The sequence below is a fragment of the Sander vitreus genome, chromosome 1 (genome assembly GCF_031162955.1).
Source record: "Sander vitreus isolate 19-12246 chromosome 1, sanVit1, whole genome shotgun sequence".
Lineage (NCBI taxonomy): Eukaryota > Metazoa > Chordata > Actinopteri > Perciformes > Percidae > Sander > Sander vitreus.
In genome coordinates, this window is record NC_135855.1 from 3,917,487 (window position 1) to 3,934,406 (window position 16,920).

The window sequence follows — 16,920 nt, forward strand, 5'->3', positions numbered from 1 at the left end:
GTTGTGATGTCACTTGATGGAACACTGGGTCACAACAGCATTCTGTGCCACTGTTGTGATGTCACTTGATGGAACACTGGGTTACAACAGCATCCTGTGACTAACTACTTAGTAATGCATTTTCTGTCATTTGTTCATCATGGCCCATACATCTATGCAGACGTTTAAGACTCTTCACTCTCCGGCCTCCAGAAAAGATAAAGGTGAGTGTCCTGGCAAAAAGGTAGGATGGGCACTAGCTCTGACTTGAGAGCACCACCAATGTAGTGCCAGTGAGTTTTTAATACAATTACGGATAAAACTCTGCTGAATACTGAAACAAATAGTTTTCCCTCTAAATGTAGATAATGACTCCAACGCCGGCAAACCCAGGTACGGCACGGTGGAGGATGTCAAAGATTGGAGGAGCAAAAGGAAGGCAAGCACCGATAAGGGGTCTTCCAAGAAAAATCTAAGGGCTGATGGTGTTACCTACACCAGTTCCTCTCCCAGTGTTATATCAGGGAGTGCCAGTGTGAGGGGGAGCAAGTGGAAAACAGACATGAATGAAGACTGCCCCAAGAAAAAGATAAGGGGTAGCAATGATACCAACACCAATGAGCCCAGCATTGTGTTTATTAACGGTAGCCATGTGAGGCAGAGTGAAAGGAAGGCCCACAATGACACAGACAGTTCCTCAAAGATTCAGAGCTCTGAACTCTGCCTGAGCAGCAGCATATGTTCATCCTCAGATGAGGATAATATATATGGCATTCCCTTCTCAGTAAAAACCAGCAGAGGTAAGCCAATAGAATGAAAGAAAGTTAGGTTGGACCTGATTCATGGTTAAAGGAATAGTATGACAATTTGAGGAATGCGCTTATTGGCTTTGTTGCCAAGAGTTAGACCATTGTCATGTGTGTCATGTGTGTACTAGGGTTGCACGATATGAGGAAAATATGGGATAAAGTTGTTGAATATCGCGGTAAAATTATATTACTTGCGATACATTAACAGATATTAAAGTGAACCCAGATCTGCTGCTTTCAGTATTCTGCTAAAATATGACAAATTGAATGTTCGGAAATCATTTTCAACATTCTCTTATTGAACAAAACAATTTTTCTCAGTTCAAAAATGCGGCAATTACGAACCAACACATTTTTGTAACTAGCGACCAAAATACAAACATTTGAATAACTCTACCAGAGTAAATGCTGTCACTGCAAAACTCTTTGCCATGCCATTCTGAGGCTCTGGGCCAAATTTGGCCATAAGGGGGTGCTACATGTATGAATATATGACTAATATTTCATGAAGGGCTCATGCGATTTTTTACAAAATTTGGAGGGTACGATCTAGGGCCACTACTGATGCCACACCTACAATGTTGTTCTGATTGATCAGAATGGGCATGGTCTATTACACCCCCCCCCCCCAAATTGCAATGAAGCTTTCAAATTGGATGTATAAAATAAATGTAAATGGGAAATTTGCATCGTTAATTAACTACATACCTTGCAGCTCACATGTTGCAATATTTCCTGACATTTGCCTTGCCGCCATCTCGTTTTGGGTTTGACTTTCGCGGTCTCGGTGGGTCATGGGCAGAAGGCTTGGACCCTTATAACTGCTTGCAGTTACACCTTGGTTTTTGTATGTTATAATTAGTACGCTTTAGAATGATGGTAGGTGGATTTTTTTTAACCTTTGGACAGAGCCATGTTTGCCCCCATTTCCAGTTGTACTAAGTAAAGCTAATGGCTGCTGCCCGTAGCTTCATATTTAGCATACAGACAAGCGGTATTTCCAACACTAGGTGTTCCTCAAAATTATAGTAGTACAAAAACACATCTCATACAGTATGTCATCTCTCTGTGATTATGTGCAGCTGAATTTGAAGCAAACTACATTGAGATTTACAAGATTGCTAAAGGTGGTTTTGGAGCCGTATATGCAGGCTACCGAAAAGAAGACGTTGCATCAGTAAGTCTTACACTCTCTCTCTCTCTCTCTCTCTCTCTCTCTCTCTCTCTCTCTCTCTCTCTCACACGCACACACACACACACACACACACACACACACACACACACACACACACACACACACCATTCATATCTCACTGCATTTTTAGAAACTGCCAAATGAAACACTTGTGCTTCTATCTTTCAGGTTGCTATCAAACATATTCCAAAAGAAAAGGTCCACTACAGTGAAGTGGTAAGTGAATAAATCTGGTCTCCTTACATCAACTGTTGAAATAAACATGGCCATGTCTTCCTCATTTACCGTGGTATATTTTTGTTCTTATGTATTTTCTGTATTTCCTTTAGGTGAAGAATGGAAAGGTGTATAAGGTCATTGCTGAAGCCGCCCTCATGGTGAAAGCAGCAGGTGGAGCTGAATCACTTGGGAGATCTGCAGCCATCTCCCTACTTGACTGTTATGATCTGGAGGAGGACCTTCTCCTGATTATGGAAAGACCAGTCCCCTCCATGGATCTCCACCAGTATCGCAAGGCCAAAAGAGGCTTCCTGCTGGAAGATGAGGCCAAGGTAATGAAGCTAGGTGAAGGATGCGTGTTCGTTGTCAAGCGTAATTTCCCCACTCCCCATCCATTGTCTATGCGAGCAGCCTTGCAATGCATTCTGGTAGCGTTGTGGGGACTTTGGAGAAACGGATCGTTGAGGTGCCTGCTCCTCATTTGTATAAGTTGAATTCAGGCTATTTTATGCAAACGAGGAGCGTCCCGCTCAACTGGCCGGCTCTCGAAAGCTCACAAAGATCTTTTAAACTGACCATTGTCGATCTGAAACAAAGACAGATTCAGCAACTGCATAGCCTGTTTCTCGCATAAAATAGTTTCAGAAACACATTTCGTTGAACTATTTCGTAAATAAGAGAAAGTTTTCCAAAAAGCCGCCATTATGGTCCGTTTTAAAATGCGGGAGCAGACAGCCCCATGTGAAGTGTTGGTCCAATCAGGTGCAGCCATCGGTGTTGTAGGAGGGTTTAGCCTGTTTCTTTTGCTTGTCAGCGGTCAGTCAAGAGAAACTGGTAACTGCTAGTGGCAAGCCCACTAGCAATGCTGGGAAGCGGGGCGATCCCTTCTGTGAAAAAAACGCCTATATGGACACGTTTATGGTACACGATGGCTGCACCTGATTGGACCAACACTTCACGTGGGGTTGCCTTACGTTAACTGGAAATAGGTCTCCAATTAATGTGGCATATCTTGTTCGTTTAGTGCATATAAGAAATGAGGTGTAAAAAGTTTTGGTTTTAAGGGTGGATGTGTACAGGACTATTTCTTAGCCGGGTGCAAGCCAAGCTAACTGGCTGTTGGGGGTAGTTTCATATTTAGGATATGGACATGGTGGTATAAATGGTCTCATCTAGTAACTATCAGCAAGAAAGCAAAGAAGCAGATATCCTTTAGCGTACTGTCCAGTTAGCAACCAAGAGCACTAGTAGTCACCACCTTTTTAGCAGGGAGGCATGAGTGAATTTCTCTGCATACTCTTGTCTGACTGAACAAGTCCAACACCACTCCATTCACTCACCTGTTTCACTCTGTCCCTTTATCACAGACCATCCTAAGGCAGATGGTGGATGCAGCCATCGAGATCCACACAAATGGAGTCTTCCACAGGGACATCAAGTTAGAAAACACCCTCATTGAAATTGGATCACATGTCCCACGCGCTCGTGTGATTGATTTTGGCTGTGGTTGCCTCGTGATAAAGGGATATTACTATCGCTACTCTGGTATGATATCCGTCATCTGCTCCTGCTCTTCACTTAGTTAACGATCTTTGAAACAATTGTTGTTGTTCAAACAAGGTTTCTCCCTCTCTTCTGTCTACGTCTTTCTTGCTCTATTTCTGAATATCTCTGACGGTCTCTCTCCTTCTTTGTGTCCAACGTTGTGTATTTTAGGTACCTTATCAAAAGCCCCTCCAGAATGGTTCATGTTCAAAAGATACAAAGCCAGTCCCACAACAGTGTGGCAGCTGGGAGCACTGTTGTACGACCTGCTGGATCATGATTATTCCTTTAAAACAAGTATTTACCTTGAAAGAGGGATCAAAATCAACTTGAATCTGTCCATAGGTAAGACACTCTCACACACACACACACACACACACACACACACACACACACACACACACACACACACACACACACACACACACACACACACACACAGTACAGTTTGAAAGGGTCAATTAATTTAAATGACAAAAGTTGATATTTTATACTACGATACACTGCAATATTTTTGTACTTTTAGTGCTACCCAACCTAGCCATGCAGATACAGCAGTTTGGTTTCAGCTGTTTATAATTTTCAATGTTTGTGACAAAGATTTCTGTAGCCACCCCAAAAAATGAATCTATATTTTAATTTTAAATAAAGAAAACACTGTCCTGGTCAGGGTTTCCATATTGTGTTCTAGGTCTTGAATAATTTTCAACAGGTCTTACTTTTCTTAAAGGTCCAGTGTGTAACGTGTTTAGTTGTTCATTATCAAAACCTGTGTTGCCCGTTCACAAACTTGTCCTTTTTCATGAATATTTACCACCACCATCAATTCCAAGTATTCTTTTTGGCTTGAAATTTTACATTTGCATTAGCATGAACTGGGGTAGACGCTCGATAGCGTATTCATGCGTTATCTTAAAATATGTTAAGGGACATACAGGACATACTGCTCCGCCTTTCACGTTTTCGCTGTCACATGATGAACTCACAGGTGCTGCTAATGCTGCTAACGGGTATCGTAGCTTCCTGGCCACGGCAGGTTTGAAGAAGGAAACATGGAGGACCACACGTATTCAAAATCTAAATTTCAGGAACAGAAGTCTTCTTCTTCGCCCACAAAAAGAAAAAAGGATATTGAAAAGAGCAAGAGACCGGCTTTTTGAAGCGTGAAGGCTACCGTAGTTGTAATACGGACTTTGAACTGCGTGGTGCGAGAGAGTTGATTGCGATACATGATCTCAACACTAGATAGGAGAAATTCCTACACATTGGACCTTTAAGTCCATGCAATGCTACCTCTAATGCGGTTTGTTTTTTATTCTGTGGTGTTGAAGATCTTTCTTTAGCTAGTCCAAATATAATTTCACTGTATGACAACTTCAACTGAACATGCAACTTATGTTGCAGCCAATCAGCTTTCGTGTTATTGGTGCAAGTCTCTTTCGGAACCTACCACAGACATGGATGAGGGGGAAGTGCAAGTTTTGCGATACTGAATTCAGGGCTTAGTTGATGTTGTGTTTCCTTCATAATGGGTCTGATGGCAGGTGAAACCTGCAGAAACTGCCTAGTTCTCATTCAAACTCCTGTCTTCTGATAGTCCCAATGTAAACTGTTCTCACTTAAATCTTTGGATTACGTATTGTACCAGGGATGCCGTTTCTGAAAAGAGATGTTGCTAGATATGTTTTAAATGTCATTTTAATATGCAATGATCACTGTGAAATTACAATCAGCCCCATTGCATTGTGTCGGAGGCAGAAATCTCCCAAAAAAAGGCAGGACACTTTAATGACTTCAAGTTTGCCAAGTTGGTGTTTAATTGAATTCATGTATTTTGTGTTACTTTTACCACACATTTCAAAAATAAGTCAACAGTTACAAATCCCTGAAAATTATATTTTTCCAATGGATCACTGTGCTGCCACTTCAACCTCGGATCTCCGTCTCTCTCTCTCTCTCTCTCTCTCTCTCTCTCTCTCTTTCCAGACTGCCAAGAATTCTTGCAGATGTGTCTGGTCAGAAACCCTAACAGGCGTCCCAGCTTAGAGCAGCTACAGCTCCATCCCTGGCTCAGATAGTCCATGCCACACCACCTGCTCATTTGCCAAATGTGTCCCAGGTATTATCCAGGAAGAGGAACTGGAGGGAACTCAAGTCCAAATCAATAAAATAGTTTGATGAATCAATGGCTGTCTACCAATTGATTATGATATCATATGTGACATTTACTGTTGTTGTAATTGCCACTGTTCATAATGTCATAACATTACATCCACTGCTTTAAATATTGTGAGTCATATTTCTATATTTATTATAGTTAGTCTCGCATTGCCAGACCTTCCTCCACAGCGCTACGGAGGAGGGTCTGGCTAGTCCACACAGCATTACAGGATGGGAGAAAAACGTGCTCTGGTTTATTGGCATTTCTTTAAACCAATCACAAACGTCTTGGGCGGCGCTAAGGACCGGATGGAGCCCCGGTGCCGCTGCAAAATAGTCTCAGGAAGGAACTTGTTTTGGTGGAACATGTTTACGTTCAAAGGTTGTTTTAGTCATGCGACAGAAAACTCAGATTGGACAGATATTCTAGCTAGCTGTCTGGATTTACCCTGCAGAGATCTACAATCCCGGAAGTGGAACGTTGTGGATATAGACTAGGTATGTATGTCTCTCTCCCTCCCAACTGGTCTGTCGAGGCAGACGGCCGCCCATCTAGAGCCACGTTCGGTCTAGACATACTCTACCTGTAAAGTGTCCTGAGATTCTTACTTCTGTTATGATTTGACACTATGAATGAAATTCAATTAAATATGCACAGAGAAGCAGTCGTTGGCAATACAAATCCAAAGTCTCAGGCTCCCTTCAGCGATGCTAATACAACTAAATATGTATCAAACTGAAAAAGAAAAACAAAATGAGAATCTTAACATAAAACAGGCAATCTGGTTTTGTCATAGCAAGTCCCCATGGAAACTGCCGACATTGTGGTTTGTTAATTATGCTGTAAATTTGCCTATTCCCTTTTCACATCCATATAAACGCAACCCTTAACACTACACACACAAAAAAACAGCAACCTTAAGACAGAAAAACAGGTCAAGTGGGAGAATGCTCAGGGCATTCAACTGGAAAAGGCTAACATGAAAGACCTGGAGATTATCAAAGAGATTTACGAAAATAAATTGGCTCGACTCTTGTCGGAAAGAAGGATTGTTGGAAAAGAAAACAGATTGTTTAATGGCCATACTCTCTGACTCTGGCCCCTTTAGTTTGTGGATCATTACCTTGTGGGCACACTTGCACACAGTCCAAATGTGTCCTTTTATCCTCCCTCCCCCCTCCTTTCATTTCTCTAAGTCTTGTCATCCCAAGCAAGGGAGTGAGACTGCAGGAAAATGGCCCATTAAATATAACCCTCGTCTCTCCCAGTGTGCCCAATCGGCCTCTCTTTAACCAACATGGGATCAAAAATCCTCTTCCTTTCTCACTCACTGTAACACAAAACAAGGTTCATAGAGCAAGGGCATCTTGGAATTAACCATGAAACAAGTTAAAAAGCACAACCTTGTCCCTTGAACCGATTCTAGAATATCTCAAACCACTTACCCAAACTTCTCTTTTTTTTTTTTGCCTTGATCGCCACTTTCATGCTGGGCCCTTAAAAGGTTTAGGTAGAAAACTTGATCCTGTAAAGAAATTGAATAGACTGGGAGGATTTTTTTTCCTGCAAGTGCAGTCAGGGTTTCGTGTAAAAGCCAAAGGGATTACAGAAACAGACATTTTTTTCTCACAAAATGAGAGAATGTGTATGTGGGTGTGTATGTTTGTGCATGTGTATGACTAATTGGAGGTACTACTCTACTTGTCACTGCACTGCCGGACCTTATATTATTGTATTTCATAGTAAATGATACAAAACTGCATGAATATAAAGATTTGTCTTTGAATACAGTCAGGGTTGTATACCTCAATTGATTTCTAACTAGTTCTCAAGAGGCTTATTATTAAGCTATGCTGACATTCCTTGCTTGGGTTTACTTCATATTATTTTCTTTTTTGTGTTTTTTTTATTAAGTTCTGTTGTGCCCTTTCTGGTCAGCTTCCGTTTGATCTTATGTTACACCATGTATCACATTGGGGCCAACAGACCGGACTCAACAGCAAGATTTAAAACACAGGGCAGATGGAATAGAAAGTTTTTACTTGCAAACAGGCTTCGGTACCCAGGACTACAGTCCAAAACAGGCAAAGATAACCAAAAACTCTAGGTAAATGCTGAGTCAAAATAAAGGGAAGCAGCAAGACACGAGGAGCAAAAGGCTGGAGCGCGAACTCTGTACAGCTAAGATGAACTGGCAACAAACAATGGGAGCACAAAGACTAAATGCCCAAGGGGGGGGGGGGGGCACTGTTCGAATTACGGGGGGGTATTGGGGGGGACTTGGACCCTCCCAAAAGGGATGACAATAATAGTTTGGGGGGTACTGAAAAAAATGTAATAAAATATAATGTTAGCCTATCCAAAATTGTATGTATTTAAATCAGCAGTATTACCATCACATACCAACAATTCAGGACATAATCTAATGAAATACCATTTTCAAACCCTCACTCCCAGCCCAGTTGCATGGCAGTTCGTGAAATGGTTACGTTATTGAGTGGTGATTACAAATTTTAATTTAATGTATTTAAATGGGAAGCATGTTTCGTAATCACAGCACGACAACGGTAGGGAGTAGTATGAAAAGCAGAAAATCTGCGTAGGGAGGTTGGTCGGGGTGGTGGATGGGTCAAACAATACAGGACTTTTACCCCGGAGACCGGGGATCACGTCCTGCGTGTTACAGTTCCTTTCAGCGTTATTCTCCTCCTAACCTCAACCGTCCCGTTGATGTCGGCGTGTCCTGCTTGTGATGGTACCTTTCCCCGTTCTTCTTTTCCTAACCTCAACCATGCCGTTGTTGCGTGCCACAGAGACTGGGGATCGTGTCCCTGCCCCCGGGGATCGCTTCCCCGTGTGGCGGCCCAGTTGTTGTCGCCGGCGCGTGGCGTTTAATTTCCCCGTTGTTGCGTCCCCCAGAGCAGCCCAGTGTCATGGCAGTTCGTGAAATGGTAACGTTCAAAAATCGGGACCTGTAAATGAATCAATAAATCAAAATAACGTGATTATTTACGAACTGGCGTGAGACGGTTTATTAATTAATAGTAAGTGGCGGAATCAACTTTAATCTCTGCGTATGGTTTTGACTGCCATGTATATAATCATGCATTGTGCTTTGTGCTAAATGTTATGAGCTGCTTGTCATCTTAACAGGTTTTCAGAACTGTCTTAATTTGGTTGTTCATAGTGTTTCTTTCATCTATAATGAAGTCATAGTCTAGCTAGCTAGCTAGCTAAAAGTTCATGCAGCTCCTGAAGCTCTCTGTACCGAGCAAAGATTGTCCGTATCTTGGTGAAACTAAGCCAAGAATGGTTGCATTAATGCGAGCAGTTGATTATCTCATGGACAAGGTTGTCGGATGGAAACATGCTCAAATGTGTGTTTGAACTGCTGCAGAAGCTAGCTAGTCTATCTGTATTTAGGCGCGAGATACTGTAGGTCTTCACTCCCGTCCCGAACAAATTACAGTGGCACAGATTAGTGGTTCTCTCTTTCTCTTAACACATCCATGGTGTAAGCCTATATAAAATGGAGAGTGACGTCACCAGTCAAAATAGTTGTACCCCCCGAAGCTCACTGTATAATTCAAACACTGGGAATGGGTAATGAGGGACAGGTGAAACTAATCAAGGCAGGGTAGGTAATCACACAGGTGGAAAACCCACGAGGCAGGAAGTGAAGTATCTAAAATGAGAGACAAAGGTAAGTACCAAAATAAAACAGGAAATAATAACTGAAACTGGAAGCAAGGAAAACAACATTATTCAGGAGACCGAAATGTAACATATGAGTGTACTTATTCCTTTTTGAGCACGGTTACTTACGTCTTTGCTTTGTCCTTCGTCTTGTATTACGGTACTTGCCATTACCCCATGTTTGGTCTGGTTTTGTCCAAGGCACAATAATAATGAATACGTCTTAAACTACATTCCAATCAGACTTTTTTTTTCTTTTCCCTTTCTTGTTAGAGCTTTACATTTGTTTTGTTTCTGGAGAAAATGTGCTCTGGTTTATTGGCATTTCTTTAAACCAATCACAATCGTCTTATGCGGTGCTAAGCGCCGGACGGAGCAACGGCGCCTCTGCAAAATAGCCTCGGGAAGGAACTTGTTTTGGTGGAACGTGTACGTTCAAAAGTAGTTTTAGTCGTGCAATAGAAAACTCAGATTGGACAGATAGTCTAGCTAGCTGTCTGGATTTACCCTGCAGAGACCTGAGGAGCAGTTAACCATAGTCCTCTGAAATCCACCGGAGTTTAGAACGGTAACACAAAGAAAGAGGAAGGGGATGGACATCCGGCGGAAATGAGTTAAAATCCGGCGGAATTCCAGGCGGCAACCGAGCAATCCCGGAAGTGGAACTTCGTGGATACAGACTACTTTCCTTACGATATTGTTCCCCAACCATGCATATAACAATCTGACTGTCCAGCTCTTGCCTGTTAATGACAGTTTGCATATTTGATCCGTGTCTCGTCTATGTCTGTATCCTCACGTGTTTTCTGCACTAAGAGAACTGGAGTCAAATTTCTTCCTTTTCTTCCTCGTTTTGTCTTCCCACCGACCATGTAATTGCCGTCCTCCTGCTCTCTTTCACCTGTTTATAAAGCATAAAGTATAAATTATCATCCAGTTCGGTGTTACACTTTCTTAGCCAACTTGTTACCACTAGTTTCACACTTCCTTTTGAAATTCATGGTCAATAAACCTCATTTATATAAAGTATAACTCATTTTTTAATTGAAACAAAAATACAGAGACTATTATTTCTAACTTATAGTTGAGATCATTGGAACTTATGTCAATGGATAATCACAGACTGGCATATGTCAAAGTTTAGTCAGGATACTCTTTTGAAACCATTTAAAAATATATATTGTCAGTTGAATAAAACACCCAAAATTGGTATTCAAATAAGTAGTGATCGTTCATTTAACTTGCAAAGAGTGTTGTATGGTACGATCCATGTTTATTTTTGGGCAATTTGGTTGAAAGAAACTCATATTTCTAATATAGAAACTCTTAAAACGGCTCAAACTTGACCCGAGGACAACATGGTTTAAACGTGTCAAAATACCAAAAATCTTTCTGATTTGTATTATAAAGATTTGTGGGAAATGTGTCTGTTAAATTAAATATAAATATATATGACATGGAGATGTTCCTTTAATGTACAGTGAAATATTGTGACTGCAGCTTTTAAACTTTCAGAGGCATTCTATCATCTCACAAACGTGACAAAAAGACAAAAAACACTCTTATTTCTCAGTCTTTATTACCAAAAATACAATAGCAAAGTAGTGACATAATACTGCCTATGATGTTCTAAAAAATAAATAAACATGAAGCAAGAGTCACACTGCTGTCTCAAACAATTCCACGTTGAACCTTATTACAAAATTGGATATGAGCAAAAAAATCTGCTGGTCAGGACAGACGTGTTCTATATCTTCTCCGCCTCCTTTGGTTTAAATGCGCGCAGCTCGTTGTGCTGTGTTTAGCTTAAAACCCTAAGTTCCCTCAAATAGACAATAGAGAAATCAGAAACAGAGCCAAAAGTCAATCTAAAACTTCATTTTTTTTTTTTTGTCTCAAGATCATTAAAAAATAAATGTTATCTTTTAGAAAAGTCAGTTTTTAGGTTCTGCGGTATTCATCTACGACATATACACACTTGCAGTAGGAAAGTGTTTGAGCTGATTACTAGGTAATTTCAAAACTGCATTTCACGTACTTGGTTCGTTATTGTTTCTGTGTCCCCAAAACTGCTGAATATAATGAAAACGTGGATTTGCCTTTATGGAAAACATACAGAGGTGTGATAATACCCAGCATTGTCACAATAGTCAACTTGAATACCACTGGCTGACTATTTTGTGCCCAAATCAAAATATGGATCAATTGCTCGAACATTTTGACGTGCGACTGAAGTTTTGGCAGAGAGGTCAACATTCTAGTTTCGACACAAATGATACCTTGAAACAAAAGGCGCAATAAACTAAGACAATATACATTTCTTCACTTTCAAACAAGCGTATATGGTACCAAATGACAGTTCTGTAGTTGTGGTGTAAATGAAAAACGACTGAGGGAAATGTAACTGTAGGGAACGCTCTGAAAGTGATAAAAAGCAATTGCTTTTCATACTCGCAGCGTCTGCTGCCTTGACATGAGTTTGCAATTTGTGACACCAAATGGAAAATATGCCTGCATGCAAAATCCCACTTGACCTACATATACGGATGTAGCCAAAGGGGAATGACCCAAGATGCATTTGCCAGCTGTTGGCTCAACTTTACATTGATTTCAACACAATTTGAAATATCTGGAATGATTTTTTTCTTCTTCTCTGAAATATTATCATTAGCTATTTTGTAATCACAACTCCGTATAACAGCTTCTTGTTACGTTTGTCGATACGGATACCCAAATTCGATACCGGTTCCTTTGACGATACTTTTTTTCAAAACCAATTCCAATAAAATGAAATCCATTTTAACAAGAAGTAGTTACAACATTACGGAACAATTTTTAAGCTCCTTTACACCTACGTGTGTGACGCCTCTCAAAACAACACACACGTGAGCCCGTCTCTGTGCGTGACGTGGAGTTATTCCTGCGTGTCTCTATGACGTGTAACGTTAGACAGCCAATCAGCAGCATTATAAGATCTTGGTAGAAGCATGCTGCGTGCTTATTGACTCACTGACGCTGATGAGATTTACTTAGGTATTGAAATTTGGTATTGAATGACTAGACATTTTTCGAAACTCGACACTAAGGAGCCTGAAAATCAAAGTTGGGTACCCAGCCCTTTTGTTGTACTGCACATGGCTGCAGCTCCTCTTTTCCAACACGGTCTCACGGCAGTTCGTGAAATTGTCACTTTATTTTTAATCTATTGATTTGTAACAACACGTTTATCTTGTTTTTTTCGTGGTGGCCAGCACGAAATGGTAACCATCTATACGGACGTTGGGTTTAGGAAAAGATTAACGGGGAAAGCAAACGTCACATCCCGGGACACGTTCCGCGGTCTCTGGTGGACACGCGACAACAACAACGGGACGGCGGAGGTTGGGTTTTGGAAAAAAAAACAACAACGGGGAAAGGACGCGTCACACGCCGGGAGACGCGCGACAACAGCGGTGCAACAACGGGGAAACAAAACGCAACACGCGGGACACGATCCCCGGAGTGAAAGTCCTGTATTGTTTGACCCATCCACCACCCCGACCAACCTCCCTATGTGGATTTTCGGCATTTCATATTACTCGCTACCGTAGTCGTTCTGTGATCACGAAATATGCTTCCCATTGAAATACATTACTTTACATTTACCACCACGAAAAAAAAACGAGAAAAACGTCCCCGTGAACACGAATCAATAGATTAAATAACGTGACCATTTCACAAACTGCTGTGAGACTGGGTTGTCTTTTCACCCTGTGTGTTGAGCTCTCTGTTTTAGCTACAGAGTGAGACATCTCACTTCTGTTTCATCTTAGTCGGGAGTCGCACATGCGCAGTAGCTAGGTAAGGACTACTAGCCAGTCAGAAGCAGAGTATGAGGGCGTGCCCTGACAGTACCTAGGTAAGGACTACTAGCCAGTCAGAAGCAGAGTATGAGGGCGTGCCCTGACAGTACCTAGGTAAGGACTACTAGCCAGTCAGAAGCAGAGTATGAGGGCGTGCCCTGACAGTACCTAGGTAAGGACTACTAGCCAGTCAGAAGCAGAGTATGAGGGCGTGCCCTGACAGTACCCTAGGTAAGGACTACTAGCCAGTCAGAAGCAGAGTATGAGGGCGTGCCCTGACAGTACCTAGGTAAGGACTACTAGCCAGTCAGAAGCAGAGTATGAGGGCGTGCCCTGACAGTACCTAGGTAAGGACTACTAGCCAGTCAGCAGCAGAGTATGAGGGCGTGCCCTGACAGTAGCTAGGTAAGGACTACTAGCCAGTCAGAAGCAGAGTATGAGGGCGTGCCCTGACAGTACCTGGGTAAGGACTACTAGCCAGTCAGAAGCAGAGTATGAGGGCGTGCCCTGACAGTACCTAGGGTAAGGACTACTAGCCAGTCAGAAGCAGAGTATGAGGGCGTGCCCTGACAGTACCTGGGTAAGGACTACTAGCCAGTCAGAAGCAGAGTATGAGGGCGTGCCCTGACAGTAGCTAGGTAAGGACTACTAGCCAGTCAGAAGCAGAGTATGAGGGCGTGCCATGCTAGCAGCTAGGCGAGCATTATAACGTGTGTTACAAAGTGACCACGTTTGTCTCTGAAGTAAAGGCTGGACTACAATAGAGCTGTTTGGAGCAGTTTGTGAACAGTGTTTTCTGTTGGAGATGGTAAGTCCCTTTGGGGGGGGGGCTTTGGGCTTTTTCACTTTGTAAATCTATAACATGCACAAAAAAGATACAGAACACAATAAAGTAAAGGGAAAAAGCCAAAAAGCATAATATGAGCACTTTAATTCTCACTGCTCATTTACATGCATGCCAGGTTAATCAGACGGGAGGAGCACTGAAGTCCCACTTTTAGTTTTAATTTAGACATGTCACCATCTTCCTTATTTCTGCCACGTAGAACTGTAAATCAAAGCCAGACAATAATTACCTGCTATGATAATGAGGACCCCAGGCCACTTAACAGATCTTAGAGAGATTTGATTTCATCTGCTACGCCACACAGATGTGCAGACACAATTTGAAGCTGTTATGTCAGGCGGAGAAGGTGGGCATGAATTGATGGATATTCAATTTTATCTTAATTTCCTCAGCCGCTGTCTATGTAAACGACATACTGATGACTGCATTATACATTAGATTATTAGAGATGAGTGTTAAGAATAAGACTTATCTCTAATATATTTTCAATGTTTTGATGCAATGTTGATGGGTATTTTCAGGCCAGATTGTTACAGGAACGTTCTCCTGTAAAGCTTTAAAGTTACAGCAATGATGTCCCGACAAGTCTCGCATTGCCAGGCCTTCCTTCACAGCGCTGTGGAGGAGGGTCTGGCTAGTCCACACAGCATTCCGGGATGGGAGAAAAACGTGCTCTGGTTTATTGGCATTTCTTTAAACCAATCACAATCGTCTTGGGCGGCACTAAGCGCCGGATGGAGCCACGGTGCCTCTGCAAAATAGCCTCGACTGAACGGCACAGTTGGACGTCAATCATCATTAAAGTGTGAGACATATTTCGGTTGTTTCTAACATGCATCTGGGTCACAAGATGGGTAGCCAGCACTCCCTTTCTCTTACATTCAACCAGGTGGTTTCTGTCAGCATCATTTGAGATACTAAAGGACAAATCCAGGGCAAAATGAACCTAGGGGTTAATAACACGTGTACCGAGTCGACCGTTCTCTGGGATATGTTTTCATGCTAATCCAATGTGACCAGTTTTAGCCCAAACCGATAATTAGCTTATAACGCTAGTCGTCGGGGCACGGCTAAAGTAAAAAGAAATCACTATTTCTATACCACTAACAAGGCACAAAATAGCACCACACTTCCAAGGTAGCATAATGAGGGTCACTACATGTAAACCGAAGCATTGAGAACTTTGTAAGTGTACAGACAGTTTATTAAAAAGATAGTTTAGAAAGACAGTACCGTTCACGTATACAGGCAGGCGCCATCTTGGGAAAACAAAAATAAACTGGTCACATTCGATTAGCATGAAAACATATCCCAGGGAAACGGTCGACATGTGTTATTATCCCCTAGGTTCATTTTGCGACGTATTTGTCCTTTAAGGTTCAAATGTTCAGCCATTTGCTGCCGTTCACTCTGTATGAAAAACAACTTCCACTCAGCGAGACAATCCATCACAGTGAACAGGAAGCCGCCACTGATCCTAGTTTCTGTTTCATCGTCATTACCCTACACTGTGTTGAGTGTTTCCATATGAGAGCTGCAATACATATGTTACACTCCCGCTTCCAGTCAATCACATGAGAACACATGGGAGGACCGCGCCAATAAACTTAAAAAATAATAAGTAATAAATAATATCGCCAATATTTCACATCCACGTCTTCTTATTTCAGGCATGTTTGTAAGCTGGGACAGCAGTCATTTCAAGTTGCGTTTGACACTAGAAAGTTTGTATTTTAAAAACACTGACAAAAAAAAGAGCAACGGTTATTATAAAAATGTTATATTATTATATACAACATAAATTTCATGGGCTAAAAAAAAAGAGACTATACCTTCAATGACAACGGTTAAAGTGAGCCTAGCACCACAATCACAAGTGAAAACAGGTGGGACTGATACAAAACATCTTCCTGCTGTCAAACATCTAGGCACCATTTCATTAAAATAACAGCCCTAGCTAGAACTTCCCTTTTCATCATTCCTTTTGTCAACATAAACCTAATCCGAAAACCCTCTGTCGCCAAATCACCACAGACCCATTTCTACTTCCACTCTGCCTTTGAGAACTAGAACATGTCCTTATCCAACGAGTAGAAATTACAGTCAGTCATAGAAAAATAAAAAAAGTTGAAAACAGCAATTAACATTTGCCTCTTTAAATTGGCATAACAGAAACATGCATACAAATAAAACGGATAAATACGAAATCATATTCAAACTGTGATACATGCACATGTACCTCCTTAACTAGGCTAGAGCCTCCACTGTGTCCGATCACATACATTAAATATTACAGTAGCATTAAAAGAGCTGCCTTCTAGTCATATATGAAGTAGACTGGAAAATATGTGAATTATTTTTTTTTTCTTCCATTTCTGGTGAGGGATTGTATGGCTTTGTGAGGTATGAACTTTGTCCCTGTGTACTGAAAAATAAACTTGGCTTTGAGCTCGGGCTTGTCCCTTGAAATCAATAGACATTTTTTGTGTCGCTTTAATGTCAAGACATTTGTCACAAACTGCTTATAACATTTTCAGTTTTTTTTTAACATTCCTTTTAGGATATGCCACTCAGAAAATAATTTAATCATTTTTCAACACCTGTTCAAGGTGTCTGTGTTGGACAGC

General features: G+C 41.5%; 1 protein-coding gene across 1 annotated transcript; it reads left to right on the forward strand.

Moving 5' to 3' along the window:
* Positions 1–139: 139 nt before the first annotated feature.
* LOC144521523 (serine/threonine-protein kinase pim-2-like) lies at positions 140–5,835 on the forward strand. The gene is made up of 8 exons (XM_078256077.1): positions 140–203; positions 345–779; positions 1,871–1,965; positions 2,152–2,199; positions 2,313–2,534; positions 3,570–3,747; positions 3,919–4,092; positions 5,734–5,835. The coding sequence occupies exons 1-8, from the start codon at positions 140–142 to the stop codon at positions 5,823–5,825; spliced, it is 1,308 nt and encodes a 435-aa protein (XP_078112203.1). The 3' UTR covers positions 5,826–5,835.
* Positions 5,836–16,920: the final 11,085 nt, after the last annotated feature.

Excerpts from the sequence above, each read along its gene's own strand:
- LOC144521523 (XM_078256077.1), top strand. The coding sequence starts at position 140 with ATGGCCCATACATCTATGCAGACGTTTAAGACTCTTCACTCTCCGGCC. Across the intron at positions 2,535-3,569 it reads TGCTGGAAGATGAGGCCAAG|ACCATCCTAAGGCAGATGGT; the intron begins GTAATGAAGCTA and ends CCTTTATCACAG. Across the intron at positions 3,748-3,918 it reads ATATTACTATCGCTACTCTG|GTACCTTATCAAAAGCCCCT; the intron begins GTATGATATCCG and ends TGTGTATTTTAG.